General features: G+C 34.5%; 3 protein-coding genes across 3 annotated transcripts; 2 read left to right on the top strand and 1 right to left on the bottom strand.

Annotated features, from left to right (window-relative positions):
* Nucleotides 1-3,933: 3,933 nt before the first annotated feature.
* LOC120192270 (probable acyl-[acyl-carrier-protein]--UDP-N-acetylglucosamine O-acyltransferase, mitochondrial) lies at nt 3,934-6,829 on the top strand. Its single transcript, XM_039195066.1, has 12 exons — nt 3,934-4,203; nt 4,309-4,388; nt 4,567-4,691; nt 4,797-4,905; nt 5,026-5,118; nt 5,228-5,344; nt 5,450-5,533; nt 5,662-5,766; nt 5,953-6,039; nt 6,138-6,270; nt 6,485-6,519; nt 6,594-6,829. The coding sequence occupies exons 1-10, from the start codon at nt 4,119-4,121 to the stop codon at nt 6,255-6,257; spliced, it is 1,005 nt and encodes a 334-aa protein (XP_039050997.1). The 5' UTR covers nt 3,934-4,118; the 3' UTR covers nt 6,258-6,270; nt 6,485-6,519; nt 6,594-6,829.
* Nucleotides 6,830-9,387: 2,558 nt separating this feature from the next.
* Nucleotides 9,388-10,536, top strand: LOC120192302 (transcription factor MYBS3-like). Its single transcript, XM_039195090.1, has 3 exons — nt 9,388-9,890; nt 9,966-10,162; nt 10,214-10,536. The coding sequence occupies exons 1-3, from the start codon at nt 9,560-9,562 to the stop codon at nt 10,346-10,348; spliced, it is 663 nt and encodes a 220-aa protein (XP_039051021.1). The 5' UTR covers nt 9,388-9,559; the 3' UTR covers nt 10,349-10,536.
* Nucleotides 10,537-13,281: 2,745 nt separating this feature from the next.
* LOC120192312 lies at nt 13,282-14,908 on the bottom strand. The gene is made up of 2 exons (XM_039195104.1): nt 14,694-14,908; nt 13,282-14,571 (listed from the first exon to the last, which is right to left on the bottom strand). Exons 1-2 carry the CDS (start codon nt 14,906-14,908, stop codon nt 13,290-13,292), a joined length of 1,497 nt encoding a protein of 498 aa, XP_039051035.1. The 3' UTR covers nt 13,282-13,289.
* Between the last annotated feature and the right edge of the window lie 920 nt (nt 14,909-15,828).

Raw genomic sequence — 15,828 nt, 5'->3', positions numbered from 1 at the left:
ACATCAAACACATTTCAAGCTATAAATACAAGCTAAGGACACTTAAAGAAGCAAGAGAACAACTATCCAAGCAATCAAACACAAGAGAAAATCCCAACATGATAACAATTGAATAGATCATATAAATGTTCAAACTCAAGTTACTAATGAATGTCTAACTGAAAATGTATGCATTCGCACATAAAATACACATAATACAACGTTTGCATTTAAAAATCACCTAAGTTAATAAGTCCCAAAAGGTGAAGCCGGTTGTGATTGGGATTTTGATTTTGATTGCGATTTTGATTTCCTTTTGCTTGGCACCATATGAGCTTTGGATTTTGATGAGGATCCATTTTTTGGTAGAGAAAAAGATGATTGTGATGGCACTGGTGATCCACAGGTCAACCTTGTATGACTACTCTCCTTGCACCGACTACATGTCGATATCCTCTTCTCTTCACCCTTAGACGGTATACGATCGTGATTTTTTGGTCGGCCAGGTAGCATGATGTCCATGACTGGTGGCAAAACTGTTTGTAAGTCATCTGGTATGTCCCACTCAGAAGGATGTGGACATGGGTAGACAATCTCGGTATAAGTCTGTCGATATACTTCTGTAGTGTAGCAATCCATAGCGTATGCGCTTGAATCATCTTGGTTTAGATGAAGAGCAACTTTTATAACATGGCCACACGGATAACCAGATGTTTGCCATTTCTTACAACTACACGTCTTTGCATTTAGATCGATAAGTCCATTTAAATTATTATCTAATATTTCAAACAAAGTGTTTGAACATGGTTCAACTCTCCAGGACATTGACTTCACATAACGTTTTGTTATCTTTTTTTCAGTCCATGGTGTAACACGACGTTCCAATGTTCCTGTAAATTTAAATAAATAATACTTAGTAAAATATATGATAAGTTACGAATTTAAAGAAATAATACATGCATGGTTTCTTTTCTTGTAGTATCACTGTTGAATAGAGGCTCGAAAAAACTCCATTAACATAGTAATGGGTAATTTCCGGGAATGACGACTTAGAGCGTTGATTGATTATGCACTATTAGACGTCATGAAACCATATCTTGCTCCAAGTTGATGTACTCTTGACCATCTTTCAAACCCGACATCTTCTAGTGTTTGAGCACATTGAGGCAAAACACGTCTTAAACAATTTATATGCTTATTAAAATCCACTTCCCGATAAGCTTTTACAGCATTCTAGTATGTCCATTTGTGATTTTTCATACCAGCAGACCTTGATTTTAGATTTCTGTACAAATGAACACCACAAAGTCCATGAAAAGTATATGGGAAACACCTTCTAACAGCGTTGTCAATTGAGTTTGCCCTATCGGATATGATTGTCAGATTGTTAATAGGACCTATACAATCCCTAAGATGCCCCATAAACTATGTCCATGAATCAGAGGTTTCAGATTTGCCAACCCCATAAGCTATTGGCAGTATCCCATTGTCAGCATCCATGGCTACTGCTAATAAGTTTACTCCAAGGTATCAACCATTCAAATGTGCTCCATCAACTATAATAACTGGGCGCATGCAAGTAATAAACGAACGAATCTACAAAATCATATACACAAGAAATATAATCATTTAAATGTGAAATGCATGCAACTAACAAAAATGAGTCAACAAAATTATAATTATTTACTAACCGCAACACCAATGGTGATAAACAGCAACTTAAAGCTTCCATCTCTATCTGTTTTGATATGAGTTACCGACCCAGGATTTTTCAGCTTTAAATTGTGACAATAAGCTGGTAGTTGGGCAAACGATGCTTCTGGTGATCCCTTCAACAATTCCAAGGCATAACATTTGGCTCTCCAAGCTTGAAAATATGAGATATTAATCTTGAACCGAGCATTCATGTCAGTCATAATTTCATGTCCCCGATATACCCTTCCATTCAAAAACATTAACTCAGCTAGAAAACCACCCAACACCTTTTTGTTTGTCTGTATATGGTGAGGAAAAACTTGGGTTCTTGAACATGTATGTTTATCAATAAAAGTCCTAACTTGAAACATTTCGCAATCTTTTATCCTCTTAGCAATCATACGCCACATACAGTTTTTGTCAATCATACACCTTGTTTCGAAATGATTTTTGCTTGATTTGTTAACTCTTAGTTGATAGCCATCTTCCACACATTTCGTATACAAAGCTATCTTCAAGTTTTCTTTTATATCAAAACAATCATCTTTCTTGATACGAATAACTTTTGTGTAACAATCAACTGATATCTTTACCAACTCTTCTTCCAGTATCTGAAGTAATTCTGACATATTCCAGTTATACTCTCGTGGCATTTTCTTCTTTTTCCTTTCTTCGGGGACTTCTTCTTCTTCTTCTTCTTCAGGGTTATATGAATTACAGAATGGATGTTCAACATGTTCATTCACAGTCGTAACTTTCTCCTCATTATCATCAACAACATCTTCCTCGGCAGCGGCTGTTTCATCATCAAAATTCAGATTTTGACCAATATCAAAATCATTACATGCATGTTCTGTTTCTTCTTTCATCACATCATCAAAATCCGAGTATTGACCAAGATCAAAGTCCGGGTATTGACCAAGATCAAATTTCAAATACTGACTAATAATCACAATTTTTTCTGTTGGCTCATAATAGTCTAACTGGTCAATACGAAAACCGGAATTTGGTGCTGAAAGTTGATTGGGATTTGGATTAGGAAAAGGTTGTGTGTTTTGAGATTGTGTTTGGTATTGGAAATGTGGTAAAACAAAATTTGCTTGTTGATGAAATTGTGGTGGAACCATTAAATTTTGGGTTGAAGAACTTAGTTGATTACTACCCGCTACTGACCCAACTTCACTACTTCTAGGTTCAACAACATATAATGTAACATCATCTTCTTGCGAAACACTAATGTAAGCAATGAATCGTTCAACATCTTCATTGTCGGTTAACAAATAAACTTTACCTTTTCTCAGATAAAATAGCCTAAATCCACTTAGAGGCTCTAAATTCAATTTCTTTGCAACACGTAACATTAGAGTTTCATAAGTTAACTTTTTTAATGACAGTTTTAGTTGAAGATTCATGGGTAAAGGCACATATTGTAAAACACCATGAACATTCTCCCATGACCTTCCAAAACACAAATTTATCCAAACATGATCAACATTAGATGATTTCATTCTAAAAATTGTAAATTAATTTATTAAACAAACGAGCTATAAACTAGATATCATCACTAACTTAGAGAAAAACATACATTTTTTAAGTTGATAGTTGATAATTTGGGAGAGAAATCATTGAAAAATTATATAGAAATAAAATTATGTAAAAAAAATAGAGATGGAGAATGATGTCGTTGGATATAGGAACGGATGTCGCCGGAGAGAGTGATAGATGTAGATGGAATGAGTTGCGATTTAGAGATTTAGGTTATGAGTTGCTGCTGCCCAAAACATTTGTGTTGTGAAACTAAAACCTGTTGCGAAATTAAATTCGCGTTGCGAATTTGAAATTCAGTTGCGAATTTGACTTTCGCGTTGCGAATTTGACTATCGTGTTGCGAATTTGATTTTCGCGTAGAGAATTTGACTATCGCGTTGCGAATTTGGAAATTCGCAACGCGAAATTGGAATTCGCGTTGTGAATTTGTTGGTCATTTTGACAAATCTAAAAAAAAATTAATTAAATTCGTATATTATAAGACATTTTTGATCAGATTATTTTCTCTTTAGAAAATAGTACTTGGAAAGATCAAAATATAAATATAAGAATAGATAGGTGACGTAGTTTACCCTATTGTTTTTTCTTAAAGTAAATTGAAGTGTATCTCCATCCGTACATGGAGCATCGGGTCGGATAAATGAACGGTCTAGATTAACGGGGAGTAGTGGTACGATACAAACAGATAGAAAAATCTGGGATGAAGAAGACAAGACAAGTCAAATCTCTTTTACAAGGCTGGAAGCGTCGCGGTCGTGGCGGCTGAAGCCTGAAGCTCCTCTCTTTTCAACTCTCTGTTAAAGTTCTAGTAAAGAAGAAAAACGAAAAAGAAAGAAGACAACAAATAGAGGGCGGAGAAAAGATCAGCCATTGACAAACACAGAGAGCGGCAATCTATGAATTCACTGCTCAAGTTTCGAAAGCCATTAAGCTCTTCCTTCACCTCATTATCCTTGCAACGCTTCTCTTCAACTCTCAACTGTAAGCCTTTTTTTTCTCTTTCTCTCTTTCATATGTATATATATATATATACATACACTATGAAGATTGAACAGCTGATTAATTCTCTCTCTAATGTCGAAACAGATGCTTTCAAGGAGAAAAAGGAGGCGACGAGCTTTGTACACCCAACTGCAATTGTTCATCCCAATGCTGTGATTGGCCAGGTGCTTTGTTTTATACTAATCTGGAACTCAACTTTTTTATTTCTCTTAAGAGGTATTGGTATTTGGGTATCTGAAATCTCTATGATTTGTTTTGACTGTTAAAGCTAAGTTCTTTGTTGGCTGTACACCGTTGTAATTATTTGTATTCATGAGTAAAATTTCAAAATTGATGGCACAGGGTGTTTCAGTAGGTCCTTTTTGTACAATTGGTTCTTCTGCAAAGCTAGGAAATGGATGTCGATTGCATCCTTCGAGCCATGTTTTTGGAAATACAGAATTGGGGAACCACTGCATTTTGATGACGTGAGTTTACTTTGGTTGTCTTCCTTTCCCTAGTATGCGAGGTTCTATTAGAAATATGCATGTTTTATGTTGTAATTTATGCAAGTACTAAACTTTATCAGGCAGTGGTGCGGTTGTCGGTGATGATATTCCCGGGCGTACTGTAATTGGATGCAATAACATCGTCGGGCATCATGCTGTGGTTGGAATCAAATGCCAAGACATGAAATACAAGGTAACTTATCTTATTTGGCTTTTCATCGGTTAGAACTTAGAAGCATCCTACATGTATGGTTCAAGTGTTATATATTTTCGAAAGATATGACCACTTGCCGTTATACTTCTGTGCTATTAGTTAGGGGATGAATGTTTTCTTGTTATTGGGGACAACAATGAGATCAGAGAATTTACTTCAATCCACCGATCTTCAAAAGCATGTGATAGAACAGTAAGTAATAATGTAAAATAACCACATATTTGTTTTCTTATATCTCTAGTCGGAAACATGTATATTATATGGACGTTTTATTCCCTTATCTAACTAGCTATCTTATCAGGTTATTGGCGATAACAATCTTATCATGGGATCTTGTCATGTTGCGCATGACTGCAAAATTGGTAACAATAACATATTTGCTAATACAACTCTCCTGGCAGGACATGTCATCGTGGAAGTAAGGCTTCTTAATGTTTGTTGAAGTCGTCCTGTGTATATCTATCTGACAATCTCGTAGACAACAAGTCTGTGCTTAAAATATGATTTGAGTGCTATAATGTAGGACTATGTGCACACTGGAGGAGCAACCATTGTTCATCAGTTTTGTCATATTGGCTCATTTTCTTTCCTTGGTGGTGGATCTGTGGTATGATTTTTTAGTTGCACAATCCACCTGTAGGATAGTTCGATCATATTGCTGAAGACTTTTAGATATTCCTTTTCATTTTCTGAAGAACTGAGCTCTGTTTCCCATATTCATTTCCGTGCATGAAGGTTTCGCAAGATGTCCCAAAGTACATGATGGTTTCTGGAGATAGAGCTGAGCTTCGTGGTTTGAATTTGGAGGGTCTTCGGCGTTGTGGATTCCAAGTTGCAGAGGTTGTTGGAAAATCCAAATCTTTTTCTGATTGCTTAACAGTTTAGTTTTATTAATTGCTCTAGGATAGGAAAGACTTTAGTGTAAAAAGATCGATTTTGTTACTGTAGTCTTCTACTGGTTAATTTTATATCATTTTCTCTGGATTTTTAAATCACCTTCTTTTTTTCTTTCGTGCAAGGTTTTAGATTAAAAGTCTGAGAGCAGCTTATAGAAAAATTTTCATGCCTAGTGACACAAACTCTATGGGTTTCGATGAGCGACTCTCTGAAGTGGTATGACCTCTCTCTATCTTTCTCTGCCACATGAACTCAGACAAATACGAACATAGATTCATGTTACGAAAAACTCAAGCTATATATCAACTTTTTAGGAACTTAATGAAGATTTGGGCAACATTCCTGCTGTATGTTCCATGCTCCAGTCCATCCGTGATTCTTTCGCTGAAAATCGTCGTGGAATATGCAAATTCAGACAATGGAGCCGTTCTTGAAAGCATTGCCAGAGTGAGTTTCAATTTAAGCTTTGACCTTTGCATGTTTGTGTATATATATTTGTATTCTTTTATTCACTGCTAGCTATACGTTTGCCCTATAAATAGTCTTTAATGGCATCTAATCTAGAGAGACACCTTCAGCTAGACATCTTTGTAGTTTACGACGTTCGATCACTGCGTCGGAACCGGTGCGGTTGGACTTACTTTCCGGTGTGCTTATGCAGATCTTTACGACAACTGTAGCTTTCCGAGCTTTGTATTCTAATTGTAGCATGCGCTTTCATGAGCCAATCCAAGAAGCTTTAGCTTCTTTCATGAAGGTTTGATTTGTGGTTCTCTGATATACACACATTCACATTTTGATTGAAGCTGCTATTGGTTTAACCTATGTTACCTAGACCAGGGAGTGAGTGTCGGATACGGATGTGTCGGTCCGACACGAGTATACTCGACCCCCCCCCCAAAACAAGTATTTGATATATTTAGAGGATCATATCCTCATATCTGTGTCTGAGTATGTGTTCGGCATGAGTACAACAAACAATATGAAGATACCGGATGAGATAGGGTCAATTTATCGATTAAAAGGTTGCAATTATATAATTTTTTAAACGGTGATAGTTGAAATAATGTCACATATATGATGAGAGTCTAGAAAAGTATTTCGTATTTTTTCTCATATTTTTTTTAAATACAATCATATGTAATATAATCATATTAAATTAATAATTGATATCACCCATCTCACATAGTTATCCTAAGAACATTATGGACTTCCTAAGAAGTCATTTAGTTTCTAGTCAAACAAGATTAAATATATATTTATATATTTTCATATCTTTTACGAAGAGAGATTCCACTTTTGTGATAAATGCCAAATAAGTGTATTTGGAAACATGTAATTGGCGTTGTTTACCATGGGACTAATAAATTCCTCAACTTGCCCTATGGATGTTACCCATCATTAACATAATATCATTAAAAAAACTACTCGGTCCATCATCATATAATAATATACCATATAATTGACAAGTGGTAGTAGTTGGGTAACAAATCTGTCCAATATTATATAATGGTTTATGCTATCGTATTAGATAAGTTATTATTTATACTTCATCAAAAGAATTATTGATCTATATCGTTATTATTGTAATAATCCACAAGTAATAGGCACAAATTTACTTAATTGCGTTTGCCTTCAATCCATGGTTATGAGTAGTAATGTTATGTGTAGGTATTGGTATGGGTCGAATTGAATCAGATTTTCGTCTGATCGAATATTGTATTCTTTTATTTGTCATTTGATTTGGAGTCAAAAAGATTTTACCTAATTTGAAATTTGATTTGATCTCACGTTAAAATTGATTTACTAACATAAATATATATTTTTATAAAAAAAAAACCAACTTTATAAGATTGGTTCAAATAGAAATTCGTTGAACCTAGAACCAATGATCATCTCTCATTATGTGAACTTTTTTATTTTATTTAATAATCAATATAATTTAAACATAAATTTCAAGCACAATTCCTCGTGTATATAATATCTTTTCGTTTTAAATTTTTAATTATTTCAACATTAAATTTGACTGTTAATTTAAGGGGGGAAATAATATGATATGATAACAGTTTCCCCCCTAAAATTTATGTATTTTATTAAATTAATCACCATCCAAAATAATTTAATATTTTTAATATTAAAAAATGATATTAGCGAAGATATTTGTCCAAGTATCAATAATTGTTGATAATATATTTATAATACATATTGATGGTCGATCGAGCTCAAACTTTCAAACATCATATTTTATTTTTTATTTTTTTGTTAGTTTTAGAAATAAACAGTATCCACGTGTATAGATACTATTTTTTGTTTGACAGCAATAAGAAACAAAATTATTATCATTATATTAGAGTAAACTATATTAAATATTATTAAAAAATATATAATGAAAATGTCACTGACCTATAAATTAATATAATAGTAACACTATATTTTAGTTTTGAATTTAATTATATCCTTATATTGTTAAGTGATAAACGACGCATTTACGAAGATGATAATTTTTGTTAATGAGATGACATGGTTAAACAAATATTGTTCTTGTATGGATATATTAATAGTTAAACCTTTTAATTTGTATATTGACACTGTCACTAAATTTTAAAATTCTTTAATTTTAGGCATTGGATTTTTTAAAATATCATTGGCTATCGTTTGTCACCAATATCAATTTGTATTAAAATTGGTTCTAAAATATTCACATTCTACTATTTTTTTCTCCTCATATTGATTTTTCATGAAATTCACTCAAAATTATCTAAATGTTCAATGTGCTAATAATATGATATCCTCATATGACTGGCCGAATAGTCTAGTTTTAAGTTATGTTGTTTGTCTTTTTAAAATGATGATTATCACATTCAGATTTTTTAACGCACACCCAAAATCTTTATGTTCAATAAAGTTTTAAAACTCTAAAAGATGGTGATTTTTCTGTTAATTTCTCAAGTTTTAAAAATATTTTTAGAAAATATGAACTGATAAAGGACGATGAGATGATTTCATTAATGTCTAGTATAATCACAAAATACATGTAAGAGTGACGATTTTTTATGATAATTAAAGTGAAAAAACTCTTAACATTAACAAAAGAGAAGATGTGGTGAAATTTAAAAAAAAAAAAATTAACTTTCATATTAGCATAATTCAACACTATGTCAACATCAAATGATCATGTTATCCTATTGTTTATTAATTAATAATCTAGTGATATAATTGTTGTAAAATTAAAATTTAGTGATACAACCATATTAATTTATAGTTTAATGACATTTTCAATACAAAAATGAGAGTTTTGGGACCTTTGGTGTAGTTTATACATATTATATATATTTTGAGATTGTCACACTGCATATACATCATATAGTATATTCGAGAAGCACAACAAGCTAATTATATATTAACATATTTTTTTGTCGTTAAACATGTAAAACCAATGATAAATTTCTTTTAAGGAACATGATAAAGTATAATATAATATAATATAAAAATAAAGAATATAATTTGTTTTTTTTTAACCCAAGTTGGGAGAAAAATATCCAAACAAGTCCATCCAATCATCTCCACTAGGTATGCCCCCGTTCTCATGAAACCCACCTTCTATATCCATCGGGATTACATTTCACCAAACATCTCACTTCTTTTGCTCAAATTCCTCTCTCTCTCTCTTTAAGTTTGTTATCTGTTGGTTGTTGGTTGGTCTGAGAATCGGGTGTAAAGCTTTGTCAGGAAGGAAATGGGCAGGAAGTGCTCACATTGTGGGAACATAGGCCACAATTCGAGGACCTGCACCACTTTCAGAGGTACTACTGGCGGCGCCGGAGGCTGCGGCGGAATTAGGCTCTTTGGTGTTCAGCTGCAACTCGACATACCTTCTTCTTCGTCCTCGTCTGTTGCTGCTGCTAATTATATGAAGAAGAGTTTCACCATGAGTTGCTTGCCTTCTTCCTCGGCATCGCCTTATCCTTTGTCTTCTTCTCGAGTTTCTGTCGATGAAAATTCTGATAAAATATCTTTCGGTTATCTTTCCGATGGTCTCATGGTCCGATCTCCCGAGAGGAAAAAGGGTACGTATAAAAGTTCTTCAATATCTTATCAGTTGCTTATATATATTCATATATGGTTTGGATATGTAAAATCAGGAGTTCCATGGACGGAAGAGGAGCACAGAATATTTCTAGTAGGGCTTGAGAAGCTAGGTAAAGGAGACTGGAGAGGCATCTCTAGAAACTTTGTTAATACAAAAACTCCGACCCAAGTTGCAAGTCATGCTCAAAAGTATTTTCTCCGACAGGCAACTCTCAACAAGAAGAACCGACGTTCTAGCCTGTTCGACATGGTACGTTATCCGCAACGCGGATCTTTCCGTCCGGTTATCCGTCCATGACAGTTTAGAAGCAGTAGCATGGTCGGGCCCCCTCCTAGTCTCACGGTTCCTCGATTCCATTCACATATGTCGGACGATGATTCACAAACTAGAACATCAAATGCGGCACACTCCGAGTCTCCGAACGCGCGTGCCTGATCTCGAGCTCACGCTTGCCGCCCCGAGGCCGGCTTTGGAAGAAAACAAGTCATCCCGAACAACCCTGCTTATCAGACCTATCAGTGTTACTTGATAAAGATGAAAGGAACACAATACTATAGAAATTAGCAGTGGTTAATTAATTAATCCTTCCTTTGTTAATCATAATTAGTAGAATCTTCCTTTCATTCGTTGTCCATAAACTCAGTATAATTACAATATCTCAAGGGCTTAAAGTCAGAAATAGCAGCAAGTGCCGAGTTTTATATATACATCATCAATGTATTACTGATATGATAACAAATTAAGGCATCTTTTGTACATAGTCATCTTCAATGGAAGGCGATCAAATTTTGTATCATTTTCAAAGTCCATAGCAAATCTTTTTTATATATATATTTTATGTTACGATGATAATATCAGTTACATCAATTCCTAGAACCTTATGCGTATATATATCACGAACTCTCTTTTGTCCATTTTCTTTCGATTTTCGAAGTGCTAGCTGGGTTAATAGCGACAGTTGTGGAAAAGAAACAAAGTGAAACGATCATTGAAGATAAAGGCCCTTTAGCCTCCTATCTTTTAGCATTACATTAATGTGTAAGCTCGTGTGCGGTGTGCCTTTAAGGGAAAATAAATAAAAAAATGGAATCTCGCCATCTTTGATTTTGGTTCCGATATACCTTAAGATATATTAGATCGAGAAATAAAGTTTCTCGTATTCGTTTTTAATTTCATTAAAAATTCTAACCTAAAATTATATCGATTTAAAAGATATTAATTTTTGCATTATTAGACTCATCACGAATAGAGATGCTAATATGGTGGATGGTTGGTTAATTCGAATCTGATTTAATACTATGACAATAAAATTTAACTTAAAAACTCAAATTTGATTAAAAAATGATTTTATCAAACCAGATTGAATTGAAATCCATCTGATCGTCCTAATTAAATATTTACATCTCAATATTCATGAGTAATCCTTTCTCTTGTCCCAAGATACGAAATAACACAAAAAAATCACTCTAGTTTTCTTCATTTGCATCACATGATCTATACGCAAATTGTGTAAATTTGTTGGGTTTTTTTCACTCTTTACAGCTGGTCCATATGTGCTTTTATCTACAATATCTCTACAAAGTTACGAGGAAATGTTGAAGAGCCTGCGCTTTTTCATGAAAGGTATTTTCATGGAACATGAAGTGGATAATTAATACACAGGGAAAGACAAGGTGTATCTTGTCCTATACCTGGAGCTTGGGACATGGATTGACAATTCAGCCACTTATTGAGCCCTTCTCTTGAACACAAAACCCCATCTTTCATCAAATCCCAAAAATAATCATGAATTAAATTACACGATAAGAAATTTAATATCACTAAAAAGGATTTAAAATTGAGAATAATACTAATTTTTTTTTATCTTTCATTTAAAGTTTTGATATGATTCTGATTTTTTTTCCCGAATATTATTTAAGACAGTATAATTATCGAGCAAACAAATTCTTCCAATTTTGTTGTGATTGGACGTGGGGCCAAAACCATGGGTTGGTGTTGGAGCATAATTGCACGTGCATGTATGGATATTATTATATGAGACAACTCAATCAAATTTAAGAAAAGTTTCAGCAACAAAAACAAAATAATTATGTGACTAGAAGATTGACATGTGTATCATTCGTTTATCTATTTAACGAACAATCGAATGTTTAATACTATTGTATTTTACCTATATTTTAGATGATTTCCATCAGAACCGTCATCACAATTTAATTTCTATATTAAATAAACTTTGAGATGGTTCCAATTTCTTTTAGGACCTATTTGCTAAGATGTTCATAGTAGAGGGACTCGAGGAGAAGTTCCCCAACTTTGGACTTCTTTAAGGATAAGGAAATGAAGCTTGTCCACAAGCTTAAAATTAGCAGTCTGGAGCAGTATCATTGGCATTCAAATTTGCCATTTTGCTGCTAAATGGGAAACCATTGAATTATATTACAGGGTAGGGAGGGGACCTCTCTACCTGGGAATCTCACTAAATAATATCTCTCGTTATGTTAATTGTAAGCATTGTGTAGTAATATACAGAAGAAAAGCCAAGCCAATAACTGAGATTCTACGTAGCTAGATCTTTACCTCCCGTTAGGGATGATTATGAGTTCTGTCAAGTCAGATTTCGATAGACTAAATTCCACCTAAAAAAACATATTCATTCACCTAGAAACGACTCGAGTCAGAGTCTTTATTCAATTTGAAATTCAATTTAATTTTTAGAGTAATACTTGCACCCATCATATATATATATATATATATATATATATAAAAGTCAAATATTTTTTATTCTAAACTCGAATATCGTCCAATTAAAGATAAAAAAAATAAAGAATCCAATAATAAAAACTGATTTATTTACCATCAGTTGAAACATATCTTACATTCCTATTAAAAGATGTTCAATAAATGAGCAATGTACCTATAATGTCATATATGTAGCCCAAAACACGTACCAATTACGACACATGTTAAATAAAACATGGCATAATTATAGATCTAACATGATTTGAGTTGGGTTGGTTAAATTAAGAAAAATTTAGGAAATATTATTGGCTCATATAGACCATAGATTGTAGCATATAGATTTGGTGGGTTCATTTTGTAGTTTCTTGTAATATGAAACAAGTGGTTATCTCGAAGGTGAGTTTATATAATTTAATTAATATTTCTTGTTGATCTTTTCTAATTGTCTAATCTACCAAAAAATTTAATCATTTAATTAATATTTAATTAACTAAACAATATCCCCAAAGAATATTTTAGAACACATGCCCTTAATTCATGGTAAAATCCCTTTATAAATTTATATATAAAAAAAATGACAAAATGGTATTTATAAACTCGATTAACTTAAAAAAATTCATTAAACTCGATCTAATATTTATAAGCTAGCTATTCTAAATAATATGGATTTTGTAACAAGGGTATCGGTGCACTCAACCGCTTCGGTCAATAAGCTCTTATGCGACTTGAGCAGCGAAGAACATTTAGTGACCAAACATAACACGAAATTCCCAAATTTTAAAGATTTGGAAAATCTTTCAGCCATTTCCCTAACACGGTACACTAGACGATCAACAGAATCCTGAGTTAAGTGAACATTATGATTTAAGATGTTGTGTAAAAGGTTAAACAATGAATCTGTCCATACCAATTCGTTTGAGACGAGCGATTCGTGACATGGAAGCAAGATGAATCTCCTCTCCACTTCTCCTCCGCAAAGAAGTGTCCGGCAGAAGGCGGAAACGTGAGCCGGGTGCAGGCATTCCTTCAGGATCCTGGTAATCACGTCACAGATCGGGTTATTGATACCCTCTCTTCGCAATACGAGTGGAAGCAATAACCCGTGTGCTGCAGCCCTCTGATGAAGCTTGCAATACCTGATCGTCGAAGTCAGTAGCAGGCGAGAAGCTGGCTCTGCTAGAACCAAGAACTTGGGAAGCACGATTGAGCAGAGAACCTGACTTGGCCAAGCAAGCTCATCTTCATCCCCACTCGAAAGATGAGAAATTAGCACCGACGCAGTCTCATCCTCGGCTTTCCAAGGCTCGATCAAACTCATAACTTGTAAAGGGTTCACTCCTTTGTCCAAGCAAAGTTGGCGAGTTTCATTTGCTAAATCTACAGCTTTGAAAGTAGACTCAAAGTTTATAATCCTGTCTCTCAAACTAACAGCCGTAGTTTCAATTTCAGGATCTAAAGACACATTCAGAGCGCTAACCACCTCCGTCTTGTCCTCGACTTCCTTCAAACCATTGTCTTTGTTTTCTTCAACTTGACTGAACAATGTCTCATCATTGTCCGAGCTATAAAACCTCGGACAAAAATCAGCTCCGGATAAAGGTAGCCAATACAGAAGCGGATCATCAGCTGCAGCCATGTCATTGAGCCAATCCGGCAAGTACTCGAACTCTTCGACTATTTCTTCACGAGAGTCCAGACTAAAATCGGGAATCCACTCGTTAACATATTTTGGTTCAGACATTCTATCGAGCAGGTTCCGTGCTGATTTCTTCACCCAAAGATCAAGCCCTTGACTTTCGCTCAACAAATTACGTGCTAACTTAGATAACTCCTTCGCATTAAACCTCTTATTCTCCAAAGCAAGAAACGACAATATTCTTGACTGAACCATACCTGGTAGAGTCTCTATAAACATAATCCTTAAGCACAAAAGGAAAAAAATGAAAAAAAGGAGGTCAACTCATCGATCACTAGAATTCATAAAAGAATATAAAAAAAGAAGAAAGAAATCCTCTTTAATGCTTAAAATTTATGGGTTTACCTTTTTGATGTGGTAGCTGAAGAAAAAGATGAGTCTTTGACAATCGGGTTGCAGGGTTTGGTAAGCAAAGAGAGGAAAGAGCTTGTAGTGATTGGAGTTGCTGTTGATGATGACGCTGTTGTCGCATTGAAATTTTGTTGCAGCCAGAGAGATGCCTCGGTTTCTGGTGTTGGGCTATTCATGAAAATGTCGAACAACGGAACCCATTGCTCCATTTTTTTTATCTCTTCCTATGTTTTATCGGATGTAAAAGCCAACAGAAAAACGCGGGAAAATAGATAGATTGATCTGGAAGTAATTCCAGCAATCACCATTGGCATACAGTAATTGGGTACATGCAGGCTGGCAGGGCTTTTCTTTTTCCAGGTTGTGTTAATTTGGATTGAGACCCAAAGGCAACGGGCCACATGGGGAAGCCATGAGAAGAGCCTCGAAAGCATAAATGCTAAACTTGTGCTGTATGTTATCGTACAAGCCCCGTTAGTTCATCTTGCTCTTAAAAAAATATTCATTTGATCTTAAAAGCCGTTTATTTAACATTGTTATTGATGTTCAATTCGAAAAAAAACATTGGTATTGATGTTAAAAGATACTTTTTTGATAGACAAAAGCAATGATGAACACTACATATTTGCTGGGAATGCAAGATGCACATACATTTTAAAGACGTAAATGTTCGAATCTAAGTCTTTTAGAGAGGATTATACTCATTCTTACAACTTAGGATACTTACACTATTCAATAGGACATAATTTGATGTCCTAAAGCAGGGCCCCGCATTGTGAACCCGACATTGTTCATCAATTCGATCTTGTGGTTGTTCATCTAAACCTTGTTTGTTCTTATTTTTCATAGTCAGGGTGTTGTAAACCAACAATCTGTGGCTGGCATTGTGGACGAACCCGGCGAACCAGGCCAGGGACCCTGACTGCAATCTATGGAGCAATGACCAGACCCAACTCTGCTATAACTGCAACTCGTGCAAAGCTGGTCTGATAGGGAACCTGAGGACAGAATTGAGGAAAGCCAACATAATTCTCATTATGGCAGTGATGATACTCATGGGTCTATATCATTGCTTGCAGTGGCCCAAACGGAGAATCTCTTCCCCCGCTACAAACACGGTAGGACTTAA

Source organism: Hibiscus syriacus, unplaced genomic scaffold (assembly GCF_006381635.1).
Source record: "Hibiscus syriacus cultivar Baekdansim isolate YM2019G1 unplaced genomic scaffold, ASM638163v2 tig00116974_pilon, whole genome shotgun sequence".
Lineage (NCBI taxonomy): Eukaryota > Viridiplantae > Streptophyta > Magnoliopsida > Malvales > Malvaceae > Hibiscus > Hibiscus syriacus.
Note: the sequence above shows the minus strand (reverse complement) of the source record. Positions and strands in the feature narration are given on the sequence as shown.

What these genes read in the sequence shown, in the direction of transcription:
- LOC120192270 (XM_039195066.1), top strand. Translation starts at nt 4,119, where the DNA reads ATGAATTCACTGCTCAAGTTTCGAAAGCCATTAAGCTCTTCCTTCACC. An exon ending in CTTCTCTTCAACTCTCAACT is followed by an intron (nt 4,204 to 4,308) that starts GTAAGCCTTTTT and finishes ATGTCGAAACAG; the next exon opens with ATGCTTTCAAGGAGAAAAAG. An exon ending in CCAATGCTGTGATTGGCCAG is followed by an intron (nt 4,389 to 4,566) that starts GTGCTTTGTTTT and finishes TTGATGGCACAG; the next exon opens with GGTGTTTCAGTAGGTCCTTT.
- LOC120192312 (XM_039195104.1), bottom strand. Translation starts at nt 14,908, where the DNA reads ATGGAGCAATGGGTTCCGTTGTTCGACATTTTCATGAATAGCCCAACA. An exon ending in TCAGCTACCACATCAAAAAG is followed by an intron (nt 14,572 to 14,693) that starts GTAAACCCATAA and finishes TTTGTGCTTAAG; the next exon opens with GATTATGTTTATAGAGACTC.
- LOC120192302 (XM_039195090.1), top strand. Translation starts at nt 9,560, where the DNA reads ATGGGCAGGAAGTGCTCACATTGTGGGAACATAGGCCACAATTCGAGG. An exon ending in ATCTCCCGAGAGGAAAAAGG is followed by an intron (nt 9,891 to 9,965) that starts GTACGTATAAAA and finishes ATGTAAAATCAG; the next exon opens with GAGTTCCATGGACGGAAGAG. An exon ending in GTTCTAGCCTGTTCGACATG is followed by an intron (nt 10,163 to 10,213) that starts GTACGTTATCCG and finishes CGTCCATGACAG; the next exon opens with TTTAGAAGCAGTAGCATGGT.